The 24,854-nt window shown below is 28.7% G+C and overlaps 4 protein-coding genes and 2 non-coding genes across 6 annotated transcripts; 3 read left to right on the top strand and 3 right to left on the bottom strand.

The window, feature by feature from the left end:
- The first annotated feature begins 6,940 nt into the window (after positions 1-6,940).
- On the top strand, positions 6,941-8,574 carry LOC105435371. Its single transcript, XM_011656073.2, has 2 exons — positions 6,941-7,318; positions 7,919-8,574. Exons 1-2 carry the CDS (start codon positions 7,009-7,011, stop codon positions 8,443-8,445), a joined length of 837 nt encoding a protein of 278 aa, XP_011654375.1. The 5' UTR covers positions 6,941-7,008; the 3' UTR covers positions 8,446-8,574.
- A 2,289-nt stretch (positions 8,575-10,863) lies between these two features.
- On the bottom strand, positions 10,864-10,945 carry TRNAS-CGA. The gene has a single exon. It is a non-coding gene; the product is annotated as a tRNA-Ser (tRNA).
- A 2,065-nt stretch (positions 10,946-13,010) lies between these two features.
- Positions 13,011-13,092, bottom strand: TRNAS-CGA. Its single transcript has one exon. It is a non-coding gene; the product is annotated as a tRNA-Ser (tRNA).
- A 72-nt stretch (positions 13,093-13,164) lies between these two features.
- LOC101211451 (kinetochore protein SPC24 homolog) lies at positions 13,165-15,461 on the top strand. The gene is made up of 5 exons (XM_004148561.3): positions 13,165-13,490; positions 13,614-13,755; positions 13,857-13,958; positions 14,848-14,921; positions 15,018-15,461. The coding sequence occupies exons 1-5, from the start codon at positions 13,313-13,315 to the stop codon at positions 15,125-15,127; spliced, it is 606 nt and encodes a 201-aa protein (XP_004148609.1). The 5' UTR covers positions 13,165-13,312; the 3' UTR covers positions 15,128-15,461.
- A 344-nt stretch (positions 15,462-15,805) lies between these two features.
- Positions 15,806-19,445, bottom strand: LOC101211199 (gamma-interferon-responsive lysosomal thiol protein). The gene is made up of 5 exons (XM_004148560.3): positions 18,993-19,445; positions 16,962-17,027; positions 16,545-16,682; positions 16,377-16,469; positions 15,806-16,287 (listed from the first exon to the last, which is right to left on the bottom strand). Exons 1-5 carry the CDS (start codon positions 19,248-19,250, stop codon positions 16,126-16,128), a joined length of 717 nt encoding a protein of 238 aa, XP_004148608.1. The 5' UTR covers positions 19,251-19,445; the 3' UTR covers positions 15,806-16,125.
- Positions 19,446-21,601: 2,156 nt separating this feature from the next.
- Positions 21,602-22,857, top strand: LOC101216344 (cilia- and flagella-associated protein 251). The gene is made up of 2 exons (XM_004148579.3): positions 21,602-22,424; positions 22,512-22,857. The coding sequence occupies exons 1-2, from the start codon at positions 21,734-21,736 to the stop codon at positions 22,571-22,573; spliced, it is 753 nt and encodes a 250-aa protein (XP_004148627.1). The 5' UTR covers positions 21,602-21,733; the 3' UTR covers positions 22,574-22,857.
- The last annotated feature ends 1,997 nt before the right edge of the window (positions 22,858-24,854 follow it).

Raw genomic sequence — 24,854 nt, forward strand, 5'->3', positions numbered from 1 at the left:
AAAATTATTGGTTCGGTGAGAAATTTATATTTGAATATAATTCAAATATTAAGTTAAATATAAGATATTTAATTTAGCTATTAATTAATTGGATAATTATTTAATAGTTTAGTTTTATTTTATTTAAATAATTTAATTTAATTTAAAATTATAAGATGTTGGAGAAATATTTATTAAATATAGTTTAAATGAAATATAGTTTAATTAATTATTAACTGATTAATTAATTTAAATTTTCTATTAATCTAGTGTTTTTTAAAATTAATAGAATCACATAATTCTTCCATACTCCTTCAATAAAAGATAGTTATAAATATGTAAAAAAAAAAAAAACAGTTTTTCTTAATGAAGAAAAAACTAATGTTTTGCTGTTTGCAAAAATAGTTTTCTCTCTAAAACTTTTCTTATCCTAATTGGTTTCCACAAATCAATTTCATCACAGAGGATAGAAAGATCTCCGACAGGTGGTGTCCTCAAATTTAAAAATTTAGTAGATTCAGAGACATCAAATTACGTAAGTTTTTCTCTCTTTAATTTATACTTTATTAAAGCATGCTTAATAAGAAAACTAGTTTCTTAATATTTTTTTTTTTGTCAATGTATTGATATTTTGGAATTTCCAAATTAAATTGAGAAATAGTTCTGTAAAATTTTCTACTACCTAAGACTTTTATACATTTCATATTGGTGCTTTGACAAAGGTTACTCTATGCATATAACAGGAGAGAATATTTTTCTAACTGATCTAAAGTCATGTAGTTTGGAACATGTTATTTATGGTGATTGTGCTAAAGAAAGAATAATTGACAAAGAAAAACTTCAATATCTTAGACTTCCTCCTTTTAATGATGTTATTTGATGTTATTCTTGTGGAAGGCTTAATAGTAAGTATCAAAATGTTAATTTCTCGAAAGGAAGATGTCTAGTGACTAATAGTCATAAGTCTCTCTTCATGCATTATAGATATACAATCTTAGGGTAATTGTTACTTGTGGACTCCTAATGTTTTTAATTTTGGATGCAACATCCCAAAGTACAATGAAGTTATGTTTTTTCCTTAGAAATGTAAAATTTTCTTATAGCAACTAAAGTGCTTTTATATAGGAAAGTCAGAGTGACTCAAGTTATTTTTTTAGAAACAAGGTGAATACTTGTCAAGATTCTCAAGTATACCTCACAAAGCTTGTAATTGGTTGTGTTGAGATATTGTTTGAGTCTCATGTGATGTGCGATGACATTATTGATAATATTGCTCTTGTTGAATCTGTAGGTAAAATCATTATTGTCTCATTTGAAAATTTGGTGAATGTTAAATATCTTTATTTGGACAAGGATAGTAATAATGCTTCTATTAACATCAATTGTATCTCTGAGGTTAATAATAACGCTTTTATTATTGCTTCATCTAGGCATTTGAATAATTATTCTGAGAATGTGTTAAAGGATGATGACATTGTTTGTTCTGATGTGTCTTCTAGTGTAACTTCTGAAAATTGGCCTTATGATATTGGGGTGTTTGTGAAGTACTTGATTATTGATAATGTTCTAGTTGGTAAAAGTGTTGAGATATGATGGTCAAGATGATAGTGTATGTTAATATATTTTTGTGTTGAATGCTTGTGCCAATGCATCAATTGTGGAAAAAGATGATGTTGATTTTTTGTTATAGAAAAAAAACAGTTTTGGATTCAATGTTCTAAACGTAAAATGTATCGTAAAACATATATCATAAGTGTGAATTTTAAAATTACTCCACCACGTCTATCTAACTCTCAACCAAAACTCTACTATATATTTATAAGTATAGCCTCATGGAAAAGTTCCAAATCGATCTTGTTATTATTATTTAATTTTTCAAAATAATGAATTTCATGAACGAATCTCTTAATTTTAAAGTATTCATCATTTAAAATAATAAATAGTATGATATATATATATGACATATATATATATGCATTCCATCATCACTTTTCCAATACCAAAGGGTATATTTCACACACTTCAATTAATTAGCCTACTAGCCCCAATGGTATTATTCAAACTACTAAATATTATAATATTTACATATATTCTATGATAATATTTTTTATTTTCCCCCTTAGAAATTGAAAATTCAAATTGACAAGTACCTACAACCAATATTAAAATACCTAGTAATTCTCATATAATTTATTTTGATAATTTAATTTGAATTTTTGTATGAAGGTAGAATGTGTCGTAAATTTTTAGATACTATTTTAATTCTTAAAAAAAAATAAGTGTCACGCCAATTTTTATTAGCAACGTTGATTGAAAAATTCGATAAAAGAATAATAACGAGATGAAATTTTGTAATGACAATTTCAAAAACGAAAAGTTGATGTGAATAATTTTTTTTGATGTGAATAATTTTTTTTTAATGTGAATTGCTTATTATTATTATTATTATTATTATTATTATTATTAATAAGAATAAGCATACAATGTCATCACTTTATAGCTATGCTTAATGTTTATAATTTAATTTTGAGACTTCCTTCTATGTTTACTTGTCTCTCTATCTAACATGAATTTAGTCAATGATCCACCAACCATTGTTAACAACCACAATATCTTAAGTAACTTGAGCTTTTATATATAACTTTCAGTCTTTCACACATATCTTAAAACAAAAAAGAAAGAGAAAGAAAAAAGATTTACTTAGTCAACAATAGTCTATACAAAGAGATTTCAACTTAAAAATTGTTCGATTAATCATCAATAATTCCCCATATGAACTCTTGTATATAATATGATATAATGAGAGAAAATAGAAAGAAGCATATAGGCAGTCAAATCAAAAAGTCAAAACATGAACTCCATGGACTATTTGAACTTTTCATATTAGGGTTTTCATGGTCTAATTCTCCCTAAAGAATTCCCACCCAAAAAAAAAAGATTAAATGATGTTGATATTTTAAAAAATAATTAAATGATATTGATTGGTCATTGTTAATTAATTATATTTATATTCTCAAGATAATGACAAACTTTGGATGGGAAAATTCCCACAAATCATTTCCTTTACCTTTACCACCAATAATTTAAACACTCTCTCTTCTTTGAATTGGAAGATCCTATATATATATTTGCTTTTTTTTTTTCTTTTTGTCTCTCTTCTTGGCAATTAATTATTAATTTAGGAAGAAACGTTCAAAAGAATCACAAATTCAAAGGTCTATTTTCTTTTGCGAAGTCTTTTGTTTCACTTTTCTTCGTTCATATATCTTCTTTGTTTTATATATATTTATATGGTGTTTTAATGATTATTTTTTATTTTTTAAAAAAGAGATAGATTTGTTTACAGATATCAAGTATTAGTTTAGAAGAGTATTAATCAAAAAGATTATATTGGAAGTTGTTCTCTACACATTGAATTCTATTGTTGAAAACCTATAGAGCAAAAGACTAAAGAAAACATGTGAATTGTAATAATTAATATGTTAACATGAGAAATGTAAGAGTAATTAATTTAACATTATAATTTTTATTCAAACTCTAGTGGGAATGTACAAGATGAAAAAGATGAAATTAATGACAAACTTAACTAATAGTTTTTATGGTTGAATTTTCTTTAAGGATTTTTTAATGAGAAATTATTTCAATGAAGAAAATTAAAATTATTTCAATTAAGAAATGAGAGAACATTTATATGTAATTCTCTAATAGTTAAAATCACTTTTATAATTATTTTCAAAGATATAACTCTATTCAAAACCAATTTTGATAATATAAAATTGTATTTAAAATTAAATATTAAGTTTATTCTAAGTGATTGAAGGAGTGTTTCCAAACACGGTACATTATATGAAAATACCAAACTAAAAAGAAAAAGGAAAAAAAAAGTTGAGTTGCTTAGTAAAATGGGCCTTACAACAAAATTGATATAGTCGGCCCAATATAAAGTTTGAAGCCACCCTGGTTCTCAATTGGGCTGATCATGAACTTCGGCTGGGCCGCAACATGTTTTGGGTCGTAGCATGAATATTTTCAGATATATTGTTAGTTGGACGCAATATTACACAATTTTTTAAAAGTTTTGTGATAAACAGAAATTTTATAGATAAATCAAATGTGTTTTCAAGGTAGAATAAACGAGTAAATATACACAAACTAAACAAGGAATGATAAAATTATTAAGAATTGAGATGTAATCAACATTATTAAGAATCAGATAAGTAAGTGTAGAAAAAACATGAATAATCAAAGACGAAATTGAAATAAGATTGCTCCAATAACATTCATTACGTTTGTAGCAATAAATAAAGATTGATAATTTCCACGTGATTTTTTTGTAATGTAAATATGTGAGTTTAAAATTTGCATAGAAAAAAAATACATTTTTCATAGAATATTGTTGAGAGAGTTGAAGTTTGGAACACCATTCATATTTGTGAAAATAAATTATTGATATTTGAAATACAAACTATTTCGTAAAAGTAATTGTAGCAAACAAGATTTGAACTTAGAGTTAAAAAGTTGTGTAAAAAGCATGACCACTACAACAAAATTAGAGTTTTGACAAAAATAAGCTAAATTTAATATATATATATATATATATATATATAACACTTCAAAATTAATATTAAAATATAAAAATTGATGATGTGGGGAGGTACGTGACCCTGACTCCTTTCTAAATCCGTCCCTAAATCAAGTATAGGGAGTTTTTATTCTTTAGTGATTTTTTTGTCATAAAATATAAAAAGTTTGTATTTTTTATCATTATGGAAAAAAAACATTTTTGAAAAAGGGTTAAAGGAAATTATAATCACACTTTTAAAAATCCACCAAAAAGTAGGATGAAAAATTTACTAAATCTCTTGAATAAAAAAAGAAACGTATTAGAAACATTTTTTCAAATTTGAGTTCGTTTGGTATAATTTTTGTAATCAATCTTAGTAGAAAAAATTCATTCTTCCATTTTCTCTCTCTTTTTTTTTTGCCTTTACGAACTAATTTAAGAAAAATATTGTAAAGGACACTAATACTTCATTTTTTTGTTTTTAGTTTGAGGAGTTAAGTTGGATTGAATATATTAAAATTTTACTACACATAAAATTGAAGCCTATGATAGTTAGACACAAAATTCAAGATTTAAAATCTAATTGGCAACTTAATTAAGATAAAATCTCTAAATCACCTTTTAATTTTTCATTACATACTTTTTCTTGTAGTAAAAAAAACAAGACACAGTTACATTTTATTAAAACGTAGGGTTTAAAGGGAGAAATATATGTACATATTATAACCTCTAATTCCATTAACGATTTTGTATATATATTATATGATATTCTCCTATGATAATAACATTGTTCTATTCGAATCTTTTATCACATAAAATCTAGCTAATACGTTGTCAGTAAACCATTTATATACTTTATTTTTGAAAGTATGTTGACGTGACATATAATAAATAAAATAACTAAAAATAATCTAAAAGCATAATAAGTTTTTTAAAGTACGTGTTGGGTTGACACGCGCTATAAGTTAAAAATATCAAAGATAAATAACCGAATTAAATGTAAATTAAAATATCTTTTAATAACCAAATTACATTTATTTAAAAGATAAATAAAATAAATGTGTTCCATACAACCTGGACATTATTGATTTTGAGCTATTTATCACTGTTGACTATGAACTCTTGTGTTGTCTTAGCTTCTCTTGATAAAGAAAGATAATTTTAGAATTTGAATGTTTAATATATATATTATATTATATGTGAGTATGTATATATAAATAATGAGAAAAAATGAAGTGTGTGGGACCCACGTATAGAAACAATGAGAAAATAAAATAATGTGGGGCCTACCCTATTTTTTTATATATGTTTCAAATTTTATATTATTTTTAGAAAGGATCCCAATAAATGATTGATTTAATTTATTTTTAGGTAAACTTTTTTTTATTATTATTTAACTAATTCATAAAGCAGAGAGATCAAAGGAGGAGGAAAATACTATTATTTGTTGGGGCTTATGGCAGATTTTGAACACTAAACATCTATTTTTTTTAATATTGATCAGATCTTCAACACCCAACCTTGTTAAATATATACAATATTAAATTAAATATTTTTTTAACTACAATAAATCTCCGACTGCAATATTTAAATAACTAAATATTTCTTTTAATATTTCTTTTAAATTAATGTAATTTATTTATTAAAAAATATTTTAATTTATATTAAAATTTTTATTACATGTCATTATTAATAATTAAAAAAATACATAATATTTTTAATAATTAAAAAAGTACAATTATATATTTTCATACCATTATAAATTTTCAAAATAACTAAATTGGAGAAAGAAGACAATGCCTTGAGTTGAACCTCAGACAAAGGAGAGAGAAAGAGAAAGTAATGTCTTGGGTTTCAACACAAGATAAAGGAAAAAGAAAAAAAAATACTTTTTAAAATTATTAAAAACTATAATATTATAATAAATATTTTTCAAAGTACATTAAATCTCAAAATATTTTTTTCATTTAAAATATTTATATTAAACCTCCTATTAAAACCTCTATATATATTATATATGATATTCTTCTTTAATAATACACCTTATTTTTAGGAGTGCACTCACGTAACATACAATAAATAAAATAATTAAAAATAATTGGGTGGTATAAGAAGTTTTTTAAAGTACGTATTCTGTTGACACGTGTTATAAGTCCAAAATATCAATATATTCCAATTGAAATATCAAAGAATATGTTTTGGAATTTCAGAAGTGTTATAAAGAAAGAGATTGGGTTAGATGAGTTAAATTTAAAGGTTGATAGCAGTGTGTCTTGTGACCAATATATCTGCCACAAAATTAAATAAGTAAAAGTGACAAATTTTTAGGGTTTTAATGAAATACACGAGAACTCCATAATTTCTCCAGCTGTTTCAACTCCTTATTTTTCAACCAACTTCCCTTTTAATGATCTTATCTCCTAAACCCTATTTTTCTCTTTCTCATTTACTTTTCAAATGATCTTATGGAACACCAAGATGATGATCGCCAATCCTATGTCCACCACCATATTGCTAGGAAACTCAACTTCAATGCCCCTCTTTTGACCACACGTCGCCCGGCCGCTAATGTCGATCTCGATCGCCTCAGTATCTCTGGGTCTGCAAGAATATCGTTGTCAACAACTAGTGATCGAGTTCCATTTTGTTGGGAGCAAGCTCCGGGCAAGCCTAAGGAGTATGTTGAGAGATGTCACGCTGCTGCTCATGGTGGTGACGCCATCACTCCTCGTCCTACGCTTCCGCCTGGATGGTGGCGACCACCCGTTCAAACAAGTAAAGCTTTATAAACTATTTTTCATTGGTAGATTATATAATTATTTTGATATATGTCGTTATGTTATATAAATTTAGTTTAAATATATCATTTTTACTCGTTTTAAATTTCGTTTGTAGGATTTGAATTTAATTAATTTTAGTTTAATTTCATTTAGTTTTAGAGTTTGAATTTGCATGAAATGTCTCCTACTAACTCAAAATTCATAAATTTTCTAATAATATTGATACATTTATTCACAACAACTTCATCAACTCGTATTAGAATTTAGGATTTAGGGTTTAACCAATAAAAAAAATATATACTTGTGATACTCATGTTTAACCCGGATAAAATTAAAATTTTAGAAAACTAAACCTAAATCAGTCAACATATATTGATAATATAAAACTATAACCCAAATTAAAATTATCCCCATATCATTAAAATCATTTTGGGATTAGTTTATACTTGCCTTTTCTATTTATATGTATTGTGATTTAAGATAGATTATTTTATAGGAATTCTATAACAATGTGTTATATTATGTGTTTTACTAATAAATAACATTGTGTCGAATCCAAGCTATATCTCAATTTTCTCCCTCTATCAATTTGCAGGAAGAAACTCTAGACATCTTCATTGCAACGATGGTCATAGATGTGATGACAATGTAGATGTTGATGACGATAATGACGAAAATTCCAGCGGCAGTGGGTATGTCTTGTCTGATGTCATGGATGTCTTCTCATTATCAGAGGCCATTGACATAGTTGAGAAGGCCGAGAAAGCGCGTAAATTTTCCGATGAGTTGAACCTAAAGGAGTTAAAGCTATACGAAGAAGAAGAGGAAGAAGAAGAAGGGAAAAACAACGGTAATTACAACTGCTCATCAAATTTCATGATCGAGCGGTTTCTACCCGACGCGACAGCATTGGCAGCATCGTCGATGTTGAACCGCCATGCTTTCTCACCACAGAGGGTGGCGAAGCGGCCATTTTCTCCGCCGAAAGGTTGTGGGCTAGTCGTGTTGTTTCCATGGCGGATAAAGCACCACCATCAGCTGTGTGGGGTGAAGAGTCCGGTGAGGGACGGTGGTCGGAGCCTGGGATCAAAATCTTCAGCAAAACAAAAGAAACATCATTAGATATTTACTTTGATTTACTCCTTTTGACGACAAAAACACTAAATTAAATTGTCTCTTCCATATGTTGTATAAATTATACTAACGTAGTATACAAAAATGCATGCACAACATGATTTTAACGGTAGTTAATGTTGGAAGTTTTGCTGTGTTGTATGAATCTGATCATTTAAAAAAAAAAAAAAAAAGAAGTTGCCATGTGTGGCTGTTTTTTACTTAACATGACAGAGATATCAGATAGGTATGCAAGGGAGCCCCTAAGTATTTTTCTTTCTCATCCATCACCTTATATTTTTAGCATCTCGTCAAATTGTTTCATCACAATTTATCATATTAATCTGAAAAAGATATTTTAATTCTTTATGATCATATGATTCAAAGCTGTGTTATATTGTTCAAGATGATAGAGTGAGGATTATTTCACCTACCAAAAAATACTTTTAAGAGCAAAACATAGGCAAGAACGTCTTTGAAAAATAATATACGTTTGATTAAGTTTAGTATATAACCTTCATTCTTATTTTTTTATTCACTTTAACTTGAAAGCTTAAGTGTATTTGGGGTTGCGCAAGTTGTAATGAATAATTGAGTAGTAATTTTGGGAGTGTTAAGAAAACTGAGGATATATAGAGTTATTAATTCAAACCCCATTTTGGTAGAGTAACACAATATTTACAATCCTATCCTACTACCAATTTATAATGTTTAATGGGTCTTCTTTTATTTGACATTATTAGAAACACTTTGGGTGTGGGGTGTATAGAAAACTAACAAACATGTGTACTATATAAGCACTTTTGATAAAATATAATTCAAACACATAAAGTGTTTTTATTTTAAACAATTTTATGAAAATTGTTTAAATGAAAATGATATTTTAAAAACCAATTTTTTCTAGTCAATCTAAATATATGAGCCTACAATGCATAATGTCGTGCTTTACAAAAACCTTTTGAGTTATCTACAATATCTTGCTTTCCATCTACTCGACTTGATTTTGTTTTTTCAGTTAATCAAGTTAGTCAATTTATGCAATGATCCACCCTCGTGCATTTCACTTTGAAAAGTGTATGTATATTATGATAGCTTTAAGGCACCTCCCATCTTGGTTTTTCATTTCAAACCCAATCAAGGCTTGTTGTCTTTTTTGGCTCCTATCTAATCTCTCTTCATCCATATCTGTAGAAAAGAAAAATTAGTGTCTCTATCCTTTATTGAAAATATCTTAACTAATATAATCTACTAAAGTGTTTTGAGACACGATAATATTGTTTTTCTTGTGCACAAACTAATTTTATAACGTACATTATCTCTATTGTGCTTTAACTAAAACTACTTCTAAAGCCTAGTGATTATGTCAACTGTTTTGTGGCCTCCATGTTTTTTCTTCAAGAGTGGTCTATTTTATTATTACGTGACAGTATTCCTACCATTTTCTCTACCTAATAAGGTTATATGGTTACACGCTCCTACACACACACATATATATATATTAAAATATAATATAATTTTGATCATTAACAAGATGATACATAAAGAAATTTATGTTCAATTCCTCTATATGAAGGATTAAAGTTGTTGATTTGTTTACCAATATGTGACTCTCTCCACACAATCTTTTCGATTTTATGGTGACAAAGTCTGTCATGGCTTCTCTCCCATTATAAATGATTCTCTTTTTAAATATTTTGTAATTTTTCTTTAAATGATCATATTAGCCAACCTATAAATAAGCATATGCAATCGATGTTCTTTGAACATATTGAAAATTGTAAAGTACGTTTAGGTAAGACTATTGAGTTTCATGAAAACTTTGTTTTATACCAATTTAATACTTGTTTTGTTTTTCAAAATTAGTTATTTTATGAAGAAAAAAATTCGAATGTAATTTATTTTTAAGTTAGTCATCATTCTTACAAAATTAAGGAGTTTTCTTTAAGAAATTAAATCTCATGGGTAACAATATAGTTTTTAGTTTTTAATTATGGTATTTTTTTTAATTTCTTACAATGATTTTCATAAATAACAAAAACATTAAAATTTTAACGTGGATATAGTGTTTATAAACTTAATTGTGAAGAAAAATTGAAAAATAACGTTCCTTTTCAAATTATTGACAAAAATGGAATTCATTCGAAAAAATAAACAAAAATAGGGTTGATTAGAAATTAAGCAAAATAATTTCAATTTTATTATTGAGAATTTGATTAGAAATTCAAAATTGGTAAGAAAATAATGAAATTGTGACTAAAATAATTATGATATAAACTAAACAATACTTTGGTTTGTAAATTTAAAACAATGTTTTAGAAGGAATGTTTATTTTTACAGAAATAATTTTCTTTTCAAGTATATGATAAAAATAAATAAATCGAAAATAAAATTTAAAAACTTGTAAAAAAAATAATATAAAAAAAGTAACGTCAACAGCAGGATTCGAACCTGCGCAGGCAAAGCCCAACAGATTTCGAGTCTGTCTCCTTAACCACTCGGACATATTGACTGTTTGAATATAAGATCAAATGTAATTAATATTAAGTAAAATAATATTGAATCAATTATTTAATTAGCTGCAGAAAATGTGTTTTTTTTTTTTATTTCAAAAGAATGAGAAATAAAGCAAATGAAATCTTGTAAAATACAATATACCCTCCATTACGAGTTCTATTAATTTGAACTTTTCATATAAACATCAATTAATTTCTCCTAAACCATTTTAGGTTTATAATTAAGATTTTTTAAATTATTCATTTAAATTATAATCATTCATTTTGTTTATTCGACCTTTGAAAAAGTTTATACATGTAAAAGAATTGATGGATTAACGATTTTCAAATATAATCCTAATAAAAATACCATATAGGTACATTAGTGAAAATCATACTTCCATATAATAAAAGAATTCGTACAAGCTTCACCAGCCATACAGTAGGTTGCTATATTTTCAAACCTAAAATAATTGTGAAAGTTCAACTCACACCCATTGTCGAAGACATCAAACAAATAGCGTCGATGATGTTTTTCACTTCTATTAGATCCTTTGAGCAACCAATTAGAATATTGATAATTTTCAAAGCATTCGACTCAACAATAACTAGAAAACACATTTCTCAATAAAATGTGATTGAAAACATGTTTGAAACATTTTCAAATAGTTCTTATCGTAAGCGCATCATGGCCTAATTGGGATTTAGTTATGAGAAATTGTATCAGATGACAAAAACATTTAGAAAAAATGACAGTTCATGATACATTTTTTTGTATATTGCAAATATGGTAAATATGACAAGTAATTAGTGATATCGTACAACTATTAAACGACTACCAGATGGTTGTTAGAGGGTTATTAGAGGATTATCGACTTTTAAATTTACTACTTTTGCAATTTATAAAATGTAGTGACATATGTCCTATTATTATAATATTTTTTACAATTTTTGCGAGCGCATCTTGAGTTATTGCATACCAATACAAAATTTGGAAATTTTGGAGAGTCACGAACCATTAAACTAACCCCTCCTTCTACCAATGTTCTCAAATCATGGTGCATAAGCGTTTATCTTCACATTTGATATTGATATTTAGGGTTTTTTCGGAAATATAAAAATCGACGAACTATTTACACTCTATAAACTAAACCACTTAAAGATCACTTTTATTACACTCAATTTTTTTATCGAGTTTAAATATTTTATCAAATATTATATTTTTTACGAGATAAATTTTATATAAATGTAATTATTAATTTGGAATTTAGATTGGTAAAATTAGTTTGCTATGTATGGGGTGTTTTAAGTTTTTCAAGAATTATGTTAAGTTCTAAAATTTTAAAATTAATTTTCTTAATAGTCTTAAAAGTTTTGTTTGTCCTCTGCATAACAAACTTAATGTGGTATGTGATTTGACCTTTTTATTAATTTATAAAATATTTTGAGAAATCTCTCGGACGTGATTTTACACAAATATTTTAAAATTTCATTTATTTTCTTAATTAAAATTTTAGGTTGACCATTTTATCTTTCACATCAATTATAAATAATATTTATTTTTAAAAATATATATAATATAATACCATAATTACATGTTATCACATTTATTATCTATTTAATGTAATAAATAATTTAAATTTTTATTTTTGCGATTTTAATATGATATAAAGTTGCGTCTAATATGGTATTAGTATATTAAATAATTTCTATAAAATAAATAAATTTATTTTTATTGAATTTCATTCAACATTCATTTCACACATTTCTACGCTTTTTCAATTTAATTGTCTTATCTTTTTAATCTATCTCTTTGTCCTATTTTTCTTATTTCGCTCACAAAATAAGGAGATGAATGAAATTAAAAAAGAAATTAACCAACTTTATTTTAGAATCACGTATTTTTACAAATTTTTATAATATAATAATACTAAATAAAAGAATTTGGGTGTAGGATGTAAAAGTTAGAGTTGTTACCACTTTGCAATAACAACGAGATATTATTGAAATTTGTATATTTTGCATTGTTCTATTATTACGTTACCGTTCATGCTTACTTAAAAAGAAAATCAAAATAAAAAACGTCGACAGCAGGATTCGAACCTGCGCAGGCAAAGCCCAACAGATTTCGAGTCTGTCTCCTTAACCACTCGGACATATCGACGAATTTGTTTATCAAATAGAAAGAAGCTTTCAAATCAATATTGTAAATTAATAAACATTGATTTTGGCGCCTAAACAAAATCGATTTCTCTCGTTTCGGAGCCCTAGGAAGGAAGAACAGATATCGGCCCGAAGCATAAGTCCCCACCGACCACTGGAAATTCCCCTTTTTCTTCTTCACAGCCACCTCTCCTTGTTCATATCTTCTTCAATTAAGCAAAATGGGAGATTTCGCCACAAATTCCAACATTGAGGAGCTCGCATCTTTTGCCGACGATTTGGTAGCAATCTTAAAGGACCCAACTGACGTTCGTAACTTGAATCAATGTCTTGAACATTTCAAGACTCTTCAATCTTCTTGTGACGATGATTTCACTAGTGTTCAAAGCTCACTTGAAGGTATGTTGACTTCCCTTCTCTAATATGGGTTTTATTCATAATCATTTGGAGGTTTGTAATTTCGGGTCTTTTGGGGGAGAGCGAATTCATATAATTTATTTAACTAGTTACTAAACGAAGCAGATTATGAGAAGAAAATTAAAGCATGCCGGGAGAAAACAGAAGAGGCCAAAGCGAACACTGTTGCAGATGATGAAATGGAGATTCTAGAAAAGGAACTCGAAGAGGAGATTGGGAAAGGGCATTTGCTTATGGAGGAGATAAGATAAGTGTACGATTAACTTTAATTTTGCATTTTACTTCACGTGATTGTTTGTTCCTAATGTATTTGAGTATGTATACGATGCGCCTGGTTTTTTTCAACACATTGGTGACCAATGAGATTAATGAACTTGAATGCCGAAGGGTTTCTGTTCAAGAAAGGAAGCAAGCGATGAAGAAACTTGAGCAACAAGAACTTTGGGCTCAGTGAGTATACATTTTCTGTTTTGAAGTTGCTTTGTCATCTGTAATTGTTAAATGTTAATTCGGTAGCAATTATCTAAATCCTGTGAATTTTGAATCTATTTCAAAATTTTGTTGTTTTTAGTATTATCTGATAAACACAGTCTTTTATGTATTGTTAGTTAGAACTTGGAAGTACAAAAGCTGTAATGTATATAAGTTATAGGTTATTGGCACCTTTGTTTCTCCTATCGATTGCTTATGGTTAGAAAGGTTAACTAGGTAGACATTCCTCTGAAGATGGCTGCTTAGTTTTTGAACTAATGAACGTTTTGTAGGCTAATAGTTGATCCATGATATAGATAATGGCAACCTCTTTGAATGGAGTCTCTGTCCTATGTTGAAAATAGGAATCTTTTTTAAGGTATTTGAAGTTTGTAAAAGATGAGAGCGAGAAGAAACAAAGGTAACGATGATTAGTAAGCAACACTACCAAGTACAAAAAGTTGTCAAATTCATTATTTACTAAAGAGGTGAACTAGAATTACATCGAGCGTTAGGAATACAAACAAAGTCTCACATTGACTAGAAAAGAGAGAAATCTACAGTTCCATTGATATGAGGTTTTTTTTTTGGATAAAACCAAAAGCAAAGCTGCAAAGGCTTATGCCAAAGGTAGACGATAATACACTATTGCTGAGAGATGCGGCAGATCCATTGCCCTTCATGTCTGGAACTGTAGTACATTCCAGAACTGAATTTATGGTAGTTGAAACTATCGTATTTGTTTTAACTGTGAACTTATGAACTGGGTGGCTGTCAAAGATCCACTCAAGTTTCAGTAATATTGGTAGGCATTAATTTGACATTTCTTATCCTCTAAATTGATGTATATTTTCTATTTTTCTTGCAGGAGGAAGCTTTCAATGTATGCTTCAGTTACTGATATTATACCAAACATGGAAGATCAGTCTAAAATTTCTGGCCGTATCCTTCGTTTGAGTTTATATTCTTTTCTGTTATATTTTTCTTTTTCCTTTTGCACTTAGCCAATTACTTTACCTTAACATGAATTGACTACAGATATTGTGGACAGAAATAAACGAGTTGTCCAAAAGTTTGAATTCGACCCAGCTAAGATATCTTCTTTTGACACATGCAATGGCCTTTGGAATATGATTAATTCCCCATAGTACAGATATCTATTACATTGTGATTTGTGAATTAGAAGCTTATTATTGCTTGGTCCTTTTAGTCACTTCATGGTATTACAATAGAACGCTTATTTTGTTGTGTATGTATGTTTGAAGGACTACTTTATAAGGTCCTCTTGTATGTGATAACTTGTTGTGAATCAAATCTCCTTGGTCCTTAATGATTATTGAAGAAAAGAATGTCCGTCTATGTTAAGGCCCCAAGCCATGAAAATGGTGAATGATGTTACTCATTTTCATGGATATTTGATGCTTGGAAGCAACTAACTTTGTATATATTCCACTGATCTCATGGAAGTTTAAATTCTACGATCTTTTGTAATTTGATTATATTAGTCGTTGAAAATGATTTTTTTACTTCCTTTATAGTTGAGGTTGAGGCTAATGTTTTAGCTCATGTGTTAGTTTGTTACTTTTCTGTTATTAACTTTAATCTTTCTCATTGTATATCTATACTTCCTTGGAGATGAGTTAAGTTTTGGTATTATTTCCTCCACTTTACATCTGTTAATAGCTATGGATCGTACAATGAAAATATTATGAACATGGGATGTTTATGTCAATTCTGATGTAATTCAGAGACAATATTCTATGATAATATTACTTATGTTAGAACACGCAGCAAATAGTTACAAGCCACCCGAAAGCAAGAAGGACAAGAGCTAGCCACCATCTTTCACAGATGATATTGGATTCAAGCACCATAAGCTTCATAAAATAGAGTTCATAATATCAGGTTTTACTCTTCCCCTCAATCTTTTTTTGGTTGACGGAGAGATATTGACAATTGTAGAATTATCTACTGTCTGAGCAAAGGACAATCAGCACATGAACTTAAATAGTTATCATAATTCTGAAACTGAAATAGTTATATTCTATAATTATCTTCTAGTATTGTTATTTCAAATGACAAACTTCTCCATTGACTGCAGTATCTAATTTTCTGGCTGGTTTGATCTTGAGATCTCTCCCTGTGTTTATAATGTTGAGTTTCTCGTTGTAGTTGCATAACAGACTTGACTTCCTCCGCTGGCATTATCCAGGTATTGGCGGTTTTTGAGGTTTATAGACTTGCAAGCTTCTGGTACAGCACTGCCTTTATACGCTTTGCAAATGTAGGCCATGAAGTTTTGGTAGTCCTGATTCAGACAAAAGAAAACAGATTGATTTCAAAGAATTACAAAGCAAAGAACAAGGAAAAAACTAGCTTGAATCGAAGCTGACCAACCTCCTGGAGAGGGTGATTATCGACAATGACCCATGGAACAAATCGGTGAGGCGGATTGAGGCGAGTAGTTTCAGAAGCATAGTATTGTTCAAGCTGCATTTCATTGACTTACTCAGGATTCAATCAAGAAAGAAACAGAAATAGAAGCTGTTAAGTAAGCAATGCTACCATTTTTCCATGCCCATTTCTGTAGCAATCTATTGGTATGGCACTCAACTGTGCAATATCAAAACACTTTGTCCATTCATTGTGTCTGTTTTGCACTGTCAATCCCTCAACACAATGGATGAATCTGAAATGTTCTTCCTTCACATGCCAAAACGCATAAGTTTAGTAGATTTAACATTTATATCGTGCCCATTTCTATAGCAATTTATACAATGAGTGACCAGTGCAGTTTACCTGTCTATGTCTAGATAAATTTCAATTTCAAACTCTACTGCATTTCAGTGTTAAGAAAACTCTTATAATATTTTATTATTGGTTGGTGATTACCATGGATTAGACACATTTCCGCCCATCCTATTATTTATTGGTAATTAACTATATTTGTAATTGAAGTGATAATAGTAAAAGAGTTAGTACTGTATCAGGGTAAACTGAAATGGTGCAAGCTTCAATGGTATTCAACATGCATTCATCTGGTCCATGCTGCACACGAACAATAACATAGTTAGTTAGTAACTACTTACTTAGTATGTATTTGAGATTTCAACAATTGATAAATTAAAATTGCATTAGGAAAGAATAATAAAAGAAAACTGAGTTAAGCAAGAGACAAGAGCATTAATAATCATAATTGTAAATGGGGTACGGCACTGTCAATAGCAACATGACTAAATGAGTATTAAATGACCCATATACTCTTTTTTGAACAAATAATTTTGACCAACATTAATTAGTAATGGGGTTAGTAGCTTTTGAATTATTAGTTTTCAGAAAGTAAGTAGATCCTCTTCCCCAGGGATCCCATATGAGGCCTTAAAACAGCTGCTGACTTCAACCACCGTCCATGTACTACCATCCATACTGGACAATCTGTCCATCCTGCCTCCTTTACGTTTTTGACCCTCCATCTTCATCTCGGGAGCTCTTTCAGTCGCATCTTTCGATCCTTTTTCCCACTACTTATACCAGTTCAAATACAAGATACTATCAGTTGCTGAAGTCTTAACTTAATTATTTTAGTTGGTAATACATTTTATTTGATTTTCAATCCAAATTTTGTTTTATATTTTTAAATTGAAATATATGCCTCATATATAATTTAGATTCTCTTTAAAAAAATGTTTCTGAATTCTGTGATTCAACGGTCCAGATTCTAAAAGCAACATATTTTTTTTTTTAATTTTAATTTTGTTATCTATATATATATAATAATAATAATAATCCCCCGGTCTCTCTTTTCTTCCACTTTATTCCATACCCTAATTTCATATTTAATAAAAGAAAATGAACTTTGGAAACTGTGGTTTAACAAGTTTAGGAAATTTAAGTTTTGGGGCGAATAGATTTTAACATTTCAATAGATTAACAAACATATTTTAAAATTTAAAGGTTTGTTACGTGGAAAATCGGAAGTTAATTTAACCTTAAACATGGTTTACAACCTCGTTGACTTCATCTAAGCACATTGCTTTGATTAAACTAATGAATTATACTATGGAGATGTTAGGAGCAAGAAAGAATGAGTTATTATAATTTGATTAAAATAGTTTTTATTTAATGTATAGATTATTTTAGTTTGAGTTATAATATTATGTGTTTGGTGTATGAATTATTTTAATTTTATAAAAAAATATTAAATATTATAACAAAGAACCAACAAAAAAAAATGATGAAATGTAAAATATTAAAAACTATAACAAATAGTAAATAAGGTAGAGAAATGAGAGTTTTGAAATAGGGTTTAGTGTAACTAATTGAAAACTTTAAAATAATATTTAATGTAACAAAAGAGAGTTATTATAGATGGCCTTCCAAGTAATTATAATAACTGAGAGACACGAACCTAACTTAACTAAGATAAATAGTAATTTAAAAGTTAACAAACAAGTCTAACCGATTTAGCATTCTTACAATTCAGACTCATTTTAGTTTTGAGTTGTTTTTTAAAAAAATTAAGATAGTAAGTACTACTTCTATCTATAGGTTTGTTTGTTGTGTTAATCACTTAAAAATGAAACTACGTTTTGAGTGGAAATCTTTGGAAGAATTTTGTTTGTACGGGTGACCTTTTCATGGGTAATGATCTTCAAAGCTTACTAGAGATAGTTGTCCTAAAGCAATAGTTATAAAAATCCAATATTACACTGGAATGTAAGTAAAATGTTTATACGTATACGAGGATAGATCATTAATCATAATGTTGTTGAAAAGAAAGGGATCATCAATACAAAAATCACCTATTTGGATAAAATGGTTTTGGAATTATGAAAATTATGTTTATTTTTTTTCAAAACGTTCTATTTAAGGTTTTCATATTTCAATTTAAAACAAAAAACAAAAGTCTACTTTTTCATCCCAAAAACCAAATATTTAGGGAACCAAAACCTAGAAACAAACTTATTTAGAAAAGAAAAAAAAAATGTGAAAGAAAAATTAGAGAAGGTTTACTTGGCAAAAGAAGGAGCCGTCGGGCTGGATCCAGGCGTTGCCCCAAGGGATCATCCGGAGATTGACGGCGGAGATTAATCCATTTTGAAAAAGCTTCACCAAATGATAAACCACGAAGTTGGCACAGAATGGGCACAGAGCTTCGTAATAAACTGACACTGTTACTTTTTCGGACGCCGACGGAGGCAGTGACAAGAAGAGAAGCAGAGCACATAGAGCCGTGGCGACGGCGGACCACCCACCGACAAGGTGACCCATTATGGCTTGATCCAATTGCGGATCATGCCGGACCCCAAAGAGAGGAAGTGATGCCTCCTTTTATAAAGCCTGACCCATAGCTTTCAATTCACTTCACTTATGGCTTTCTCGTTTCTTTTTTTTTTTTTTTTATTTTGCTTTACTTTGCTTTTTTCTTTTGTATTTCCCTAACCGCTCTTGCTTTGCTTTGCTTTGCTTTGCTCTACTTCTCCTTTTATCCAAATTTGGATGAGACTTATGATTGTTTTGATTATCAACACTACTTTTTAAATTGGTTAAATGTTGGATTAACAAAATAAATAGACTGCTAAAATTCATTTATCTTTCAAAGTCTTTAAGTTAAAGGGTGAATGTGGGTTTAATTGAATTTTTAGTTTCTTTTATTTTTCTTTTTCACCATCGTGAAACAAAAACCAAAGGTTAACTACAAATTTGGAAGGACTATTAGGATTGTATTTGTATACCATTTAGGTTGTAATATTAAAATATTTGTCTTTCATAAGTCATTGTCATTAACTCAATCAATTTAATACATTGCAATGCTTATCACTTGTGATGCCTACCTAGAGCTTAGAAAGTTGGCTTTCAATTTACCACATGAATTAATTTACATTTAGAGACAAAATAGAGCACCTTACATACTTTAATTATCATTTCTACCACATGATCCTAAATTATTGTAATCAACATCTCACGTGTGAATTAATTTAAAGGAATTAACAATAAATAATTATTAGACACAACATTAAAGGTCTACACATGAAGATATGCTACTGATTCACATCATTCTTCTTTTTAAAGATGAAATTAATATTTGAAAGTTTGAATTGTTTAATGGGAAGATCAAGAAGTTTGAGAATTTTATAATTTTTGCATAATGCATGAAAGAAATAAAATTTTATAGTCTATATGCTTATATATTACACTACCAAAATTTACACGAATTGAATAGAATAACATAATACCATAAAATGCATATCATTATAACATTATATATATGAAGATTTTTAGTCCAACAACCTCATGTTGTTTTCTTAAGGTAAATTTACCGACTCCAACATGATCAATAGAATTGTCTCCAAAGAAAGAACAATTTACATTTTTTTATGGTGCAACATCTTTTCAACACGATCCAAAATATATATTTTGTGAAAATAAACTAAACTTGAAAAAGTTTATAGAAGGAATAAATGTTTTACATGAAAAAAGTGCTTAGTTTGAAAAAGAGACAAAGGTAAAGACTAATTTGTGACTATTCGATCCATCTTCTTAAGGTTGAAATTAAATATATTTAAAGGTTTTAGTGATTAAGTATTGGACAACTCATATCTGATTTTCTTAATTCCAATGGATAGAGTTTTCATATCATATAAACTAATTCATAATCATTCAAATAGTCGTATCTCTTCTTCGATTATTTTTAATCTAACGCAACTCATCCAAATGAAAAGAAATTGTCCTATACCGACACAAAAGTAGTTTGAAAAAAAATTGAAGAGGAAGAAAATGGTAATAAATCAAATCTGTAGCTATATTAAATCTAAAGTGAGTTAGGAAGGGAAGTAAGATTGTGAATCTAAAATTTGTTTAAAGAACTTTCTATCTTTATTCCCTTCATTACCCACCAAGATTTTGTACATCATAAAATCCCATTGGATACCCTCTTTTTCTTCTTTTGCAAATAAAATCCCAATGGATACTTGGCTTCAAAATAAGGTTTAATTCAACCTAACTTATTTTCATACAGGAGACATTTTTATATTAAAGTGATATTGAAAGAAAACTCTCCTTCATACACAATTTTTTTACTATAAATAATTAGTAGTCTAATGTCACCAAAAATTCTTTTACAAAAGTGTTAGTTAAGTTCTTGTGGCACTCAATTAAGTCTATATCATCGAAAATCTACTATTACTAGATTAATGTGATGTTACAATTATAATTGTTTGTATTGTCAATATTTTTAATGGTATGATTATGCATTATTAAAATTAATTTTTATTTTTGCAGTGATTAAAAAAAAAAAACATAACGAATTATAATATTTAAAAATGAATTAATAGACATAAGTAAAAAATTATGGCATTTTGAAGAGAAACGTAGAGGTAAGAAAGAAGAAAATGAGGAAGAATAAGGGCATAAATGATGGGGTTTGACGGCCCAAATATAAGAGGCCCAAATAGGAAATGGGTCACTAATTAAAAACAGAAGTCGAGGTGGCACAGAAATCCAAAATCCTGCCGACCTTTGAATATAAATATGTGAGAAATAATCAACGTGTCGAATGCTGATTCGTCTAGTAAATCCCCGATCCGACAACATTTAAAAAAATACGTGTAACCTGAAAAGAGCTTCCTTTTTTCTAATCGTCACTAGGAATCAGACGCTCGTCCATTCCTCTGCTTATACATACAGCACAAGAAACTCCTATTAATTCCAATTCCAATTCCAAACCCTAAATTGAAAGACTAGATCTCACAACAATGGAAGAAGATGGCGTTGCGGATGAGCATTCTCACAACTTCATCCAACAACGAGGACAAGAGCAAGAACACCAAAAGTCAAGTGGGTTTTTGAAGAATTTCATTTCCAACATGGCGTCCTCAGAGGGAACTGACGAGAAGAAAACGGATCATGAATATCAAGAAAATGGAGAAAAGTCAAGCGGGTTTCTGAAGAATTTCATGTCGAACATGGTCTCTGCAGAGGAAAATGAAGGGAAAACAGACCAAGAAAAGGAGGAAGAAGAAGAAGGAAAGACAAATGGGTTTCTGAAGAATTTCATCTCAAATATTGTTTCTGGAGAGGAAACTGAAGAAAAAGCGGAGGAGGAAGAAGAAGAAGGAAAGGAAAATGGGTTTCTGAAGACTTTCATGTCGAACAAAGTAAATGAAGGGGAGAGAGAAGAGAAAACAGAGGTAGAAGAAGAAAAGGGAGGGGGTTTTTTGAGGAATTTCATTTCAAACATGGTGTCTTCAGAAGGAAATGAAGATGATGATGGTAAGATGGCAAGCAATGACATGGTTTCTCAAAAAACAGGTGAAGAAGAAAGAGACAAAAGCAGCGGTTATAAGTCGGTTGAAGAAAAGGGCGGCGACAACGGCAGTGGCGGTGGAGGTGGAGGTGGAGGCATTATAGACAACATTGTCTCACATTTACCTGCTTCACTTCAAGGTGAGTATTATCATAAAACAAGAAAATTTTGAATTAATTTAATTTGAGAGATAAAACAGGGTAATGAGATTGAAATTGTTGAAACAGGTGATGCAGTGACAACATCAGATGAAGCAGCAATTCTGATCCACTCAATTATCCACGAATGAAAGTTTCTTGGGTTTTGATTTTGTTTTGTGTTCATAGGTTTTGTTTTGTTTTTTTTTCTATGTAAATTTAAGTTTGATGTGTTTTTGATTGATTGGGACGTGTACTCTTTATTTTTTGTAAAACAGAGTACATAAGAAACAATGGGTTGTAGGGGTAAGAGAAAGAAGATGCAGAAAATCAGGAAATTTGACTATGAAAATGTAGTTTAATCTTTATTTATTAACAATGGATTTGGTGTTTTGTTGGATGGAACGCTTCTATAGAAAGAAAGGGATTTAAAATATCAGTTGAAAGTTCTATTAGTTATGTAAACTAAATTTTAGAGAATAAATTCCAACTTTCTAATGAATAAGACTAAAGTTGTAGAATTTATGGTGCGAGTGGAAGCATTCTTGACGACTTGATAGTCTATAAAACAAATCAAGTTATTAAATACATAAGGTCTTATATTGAGTTTTCTTTCTTTTATGAGAGTAAATTGTAGATGTGGTTAAAGAAGAACAAATGTGATTTGCTCCTATAATCTGAGAATAACGATGTTGATATTATAGAGTGGTGAAAGTAGTTGTGGCAAGATGGATTTCCCAAGAACCCTTTTTATCTTCTTGTTTGGGGTGGGGATATCTTTGGCCTTTGGGTTTATTTTTATTTGGTAATTAAATTCTTAAATAAGAAACTCTGTTCTTATATTTTTCTTCAAATTTTTATTTTGATTTCATGTTTCTTTGCTTTTCAACATTTACAAAACTCACTTTCCATTTTTTGGGTTAATGTTTTCGACCCGTTTTAAAGAATTGAATTAATTATCACTTACCTCTATTAAAATTAATTTTTTTAAAAAAATATCAAAAATAGAATATTCGACAAAATAACCAAATATTTTTATAATGTTTAATTAATTTTATAGTGGTAGTGGTTTTTGTTCTAGGTAAATATTTTGTCAATTTTTTTTTATTTTAAATTAATTAACAACATGTTAGGGGTCCATGTTAGGGTCAATTAATGTGAAAAGGGTAAAAATAATATAATATTGAAATTTAGTGATTAAATGAAAGCTAAATTCAAAACTAAATATAGTATATAACATTTGAAAATGTAAGAATTGAAATAGAGTTATAACAATATTTGTCAATAAGTACTTAACTAAAAAAACAAATATACTATTTAAAAATCTAAGAATTAAAATGAAAGTTAAAACTAAAAATTTAAACTCAAATAATAATTTCTCTCCAAAGGGGTCTAGTAGTTGTGAATTATAGGATGTTGTCAAACGGGTTTAGATGAAAAAATAGTATACATTTGATCTAAATCTATTAAAATTATAAAATTCTACAGTAGAATATATCAGCTATGCTACTTAGTTTGGCGCTTTACATCAGAGTAATCTAGTTCATTCAAACATGCATCGATATCTAAGATATTAATTTCGACAATTTGATCTACCGTTGTTGAATTGAATTGAAGAAAATATGAAGGTGTTAAAGACAAGATCTTGTAAAATAAGAGTTCAATAAAACACTTATCGTAAATCTTAAATTCTATACGTCGTTTTGATAATTCAATAGAAAATTAAGATTTAAAAGACTCATTGAAAAAACATATATAGAAACAATAGTAAATATAACTCTTTGTATGTCTTAAATATAAAGATAAATACTAACACATCAATTAAAGTTATTGAAAGACAAGTATAATGGGTGCTCTTTTAAGAAATAAAAGAGATGAAATTATTCTTTACAAATGACAACACTCTCCGATCTATCCACCAACGAATTTAGTGCAAGTCTAAACCCCTCTAAACTGTATATTTGTTATAATATAAGTGTGTCCACATATGTATACGTGTATCTATATGTCTCAGTCTTTTTATATATTTTTTCAAATTACTTTTATTAAAGTATAAAGCTTGCCGACAACAAAACTTTTAGATCTACCACAGGTATGTCATCGATTTGGATGTGATGGAAGCTCGAGTAGAAAGGAAGTACCAAGAATGTGGGGGGTTTTCTCACTTGAACTTGGAAACAAAGTTAGCTCGAATTTTCTATCAAGTGAATTATGGAAGAAATGGAGATTTTAGAAGTAGGGATGGTTACAAAGGAAATAATTGATCCATCTTATCTCTTTATAATCCCTTCATTATGGATCTTACAAAAGTTAGCATATAACAATAAAATAGATTGTAAATAGAGTTGAAAAGATTTTAAATAGAAAAAATATGATAAAATACACCTCAATATCTTCAATTAATGGGATCGATTAAATCTAATCCACACAAGA

This window comes from Cucumis sativus, chromosome 4, assembly GCF_000004075.3.
Source record: "Cucumis sativus cultivar 9930 chromosome 4, Cucumber_9930_V3, whole genome shotgun sequence".
Lineage (NCBI taxonomy): Eukaryota > Viridiplantae > Streptophyta > Magnoliopsida > Cucurbitales > Cucurbitaceae > Cucumis > Cucumis sativus.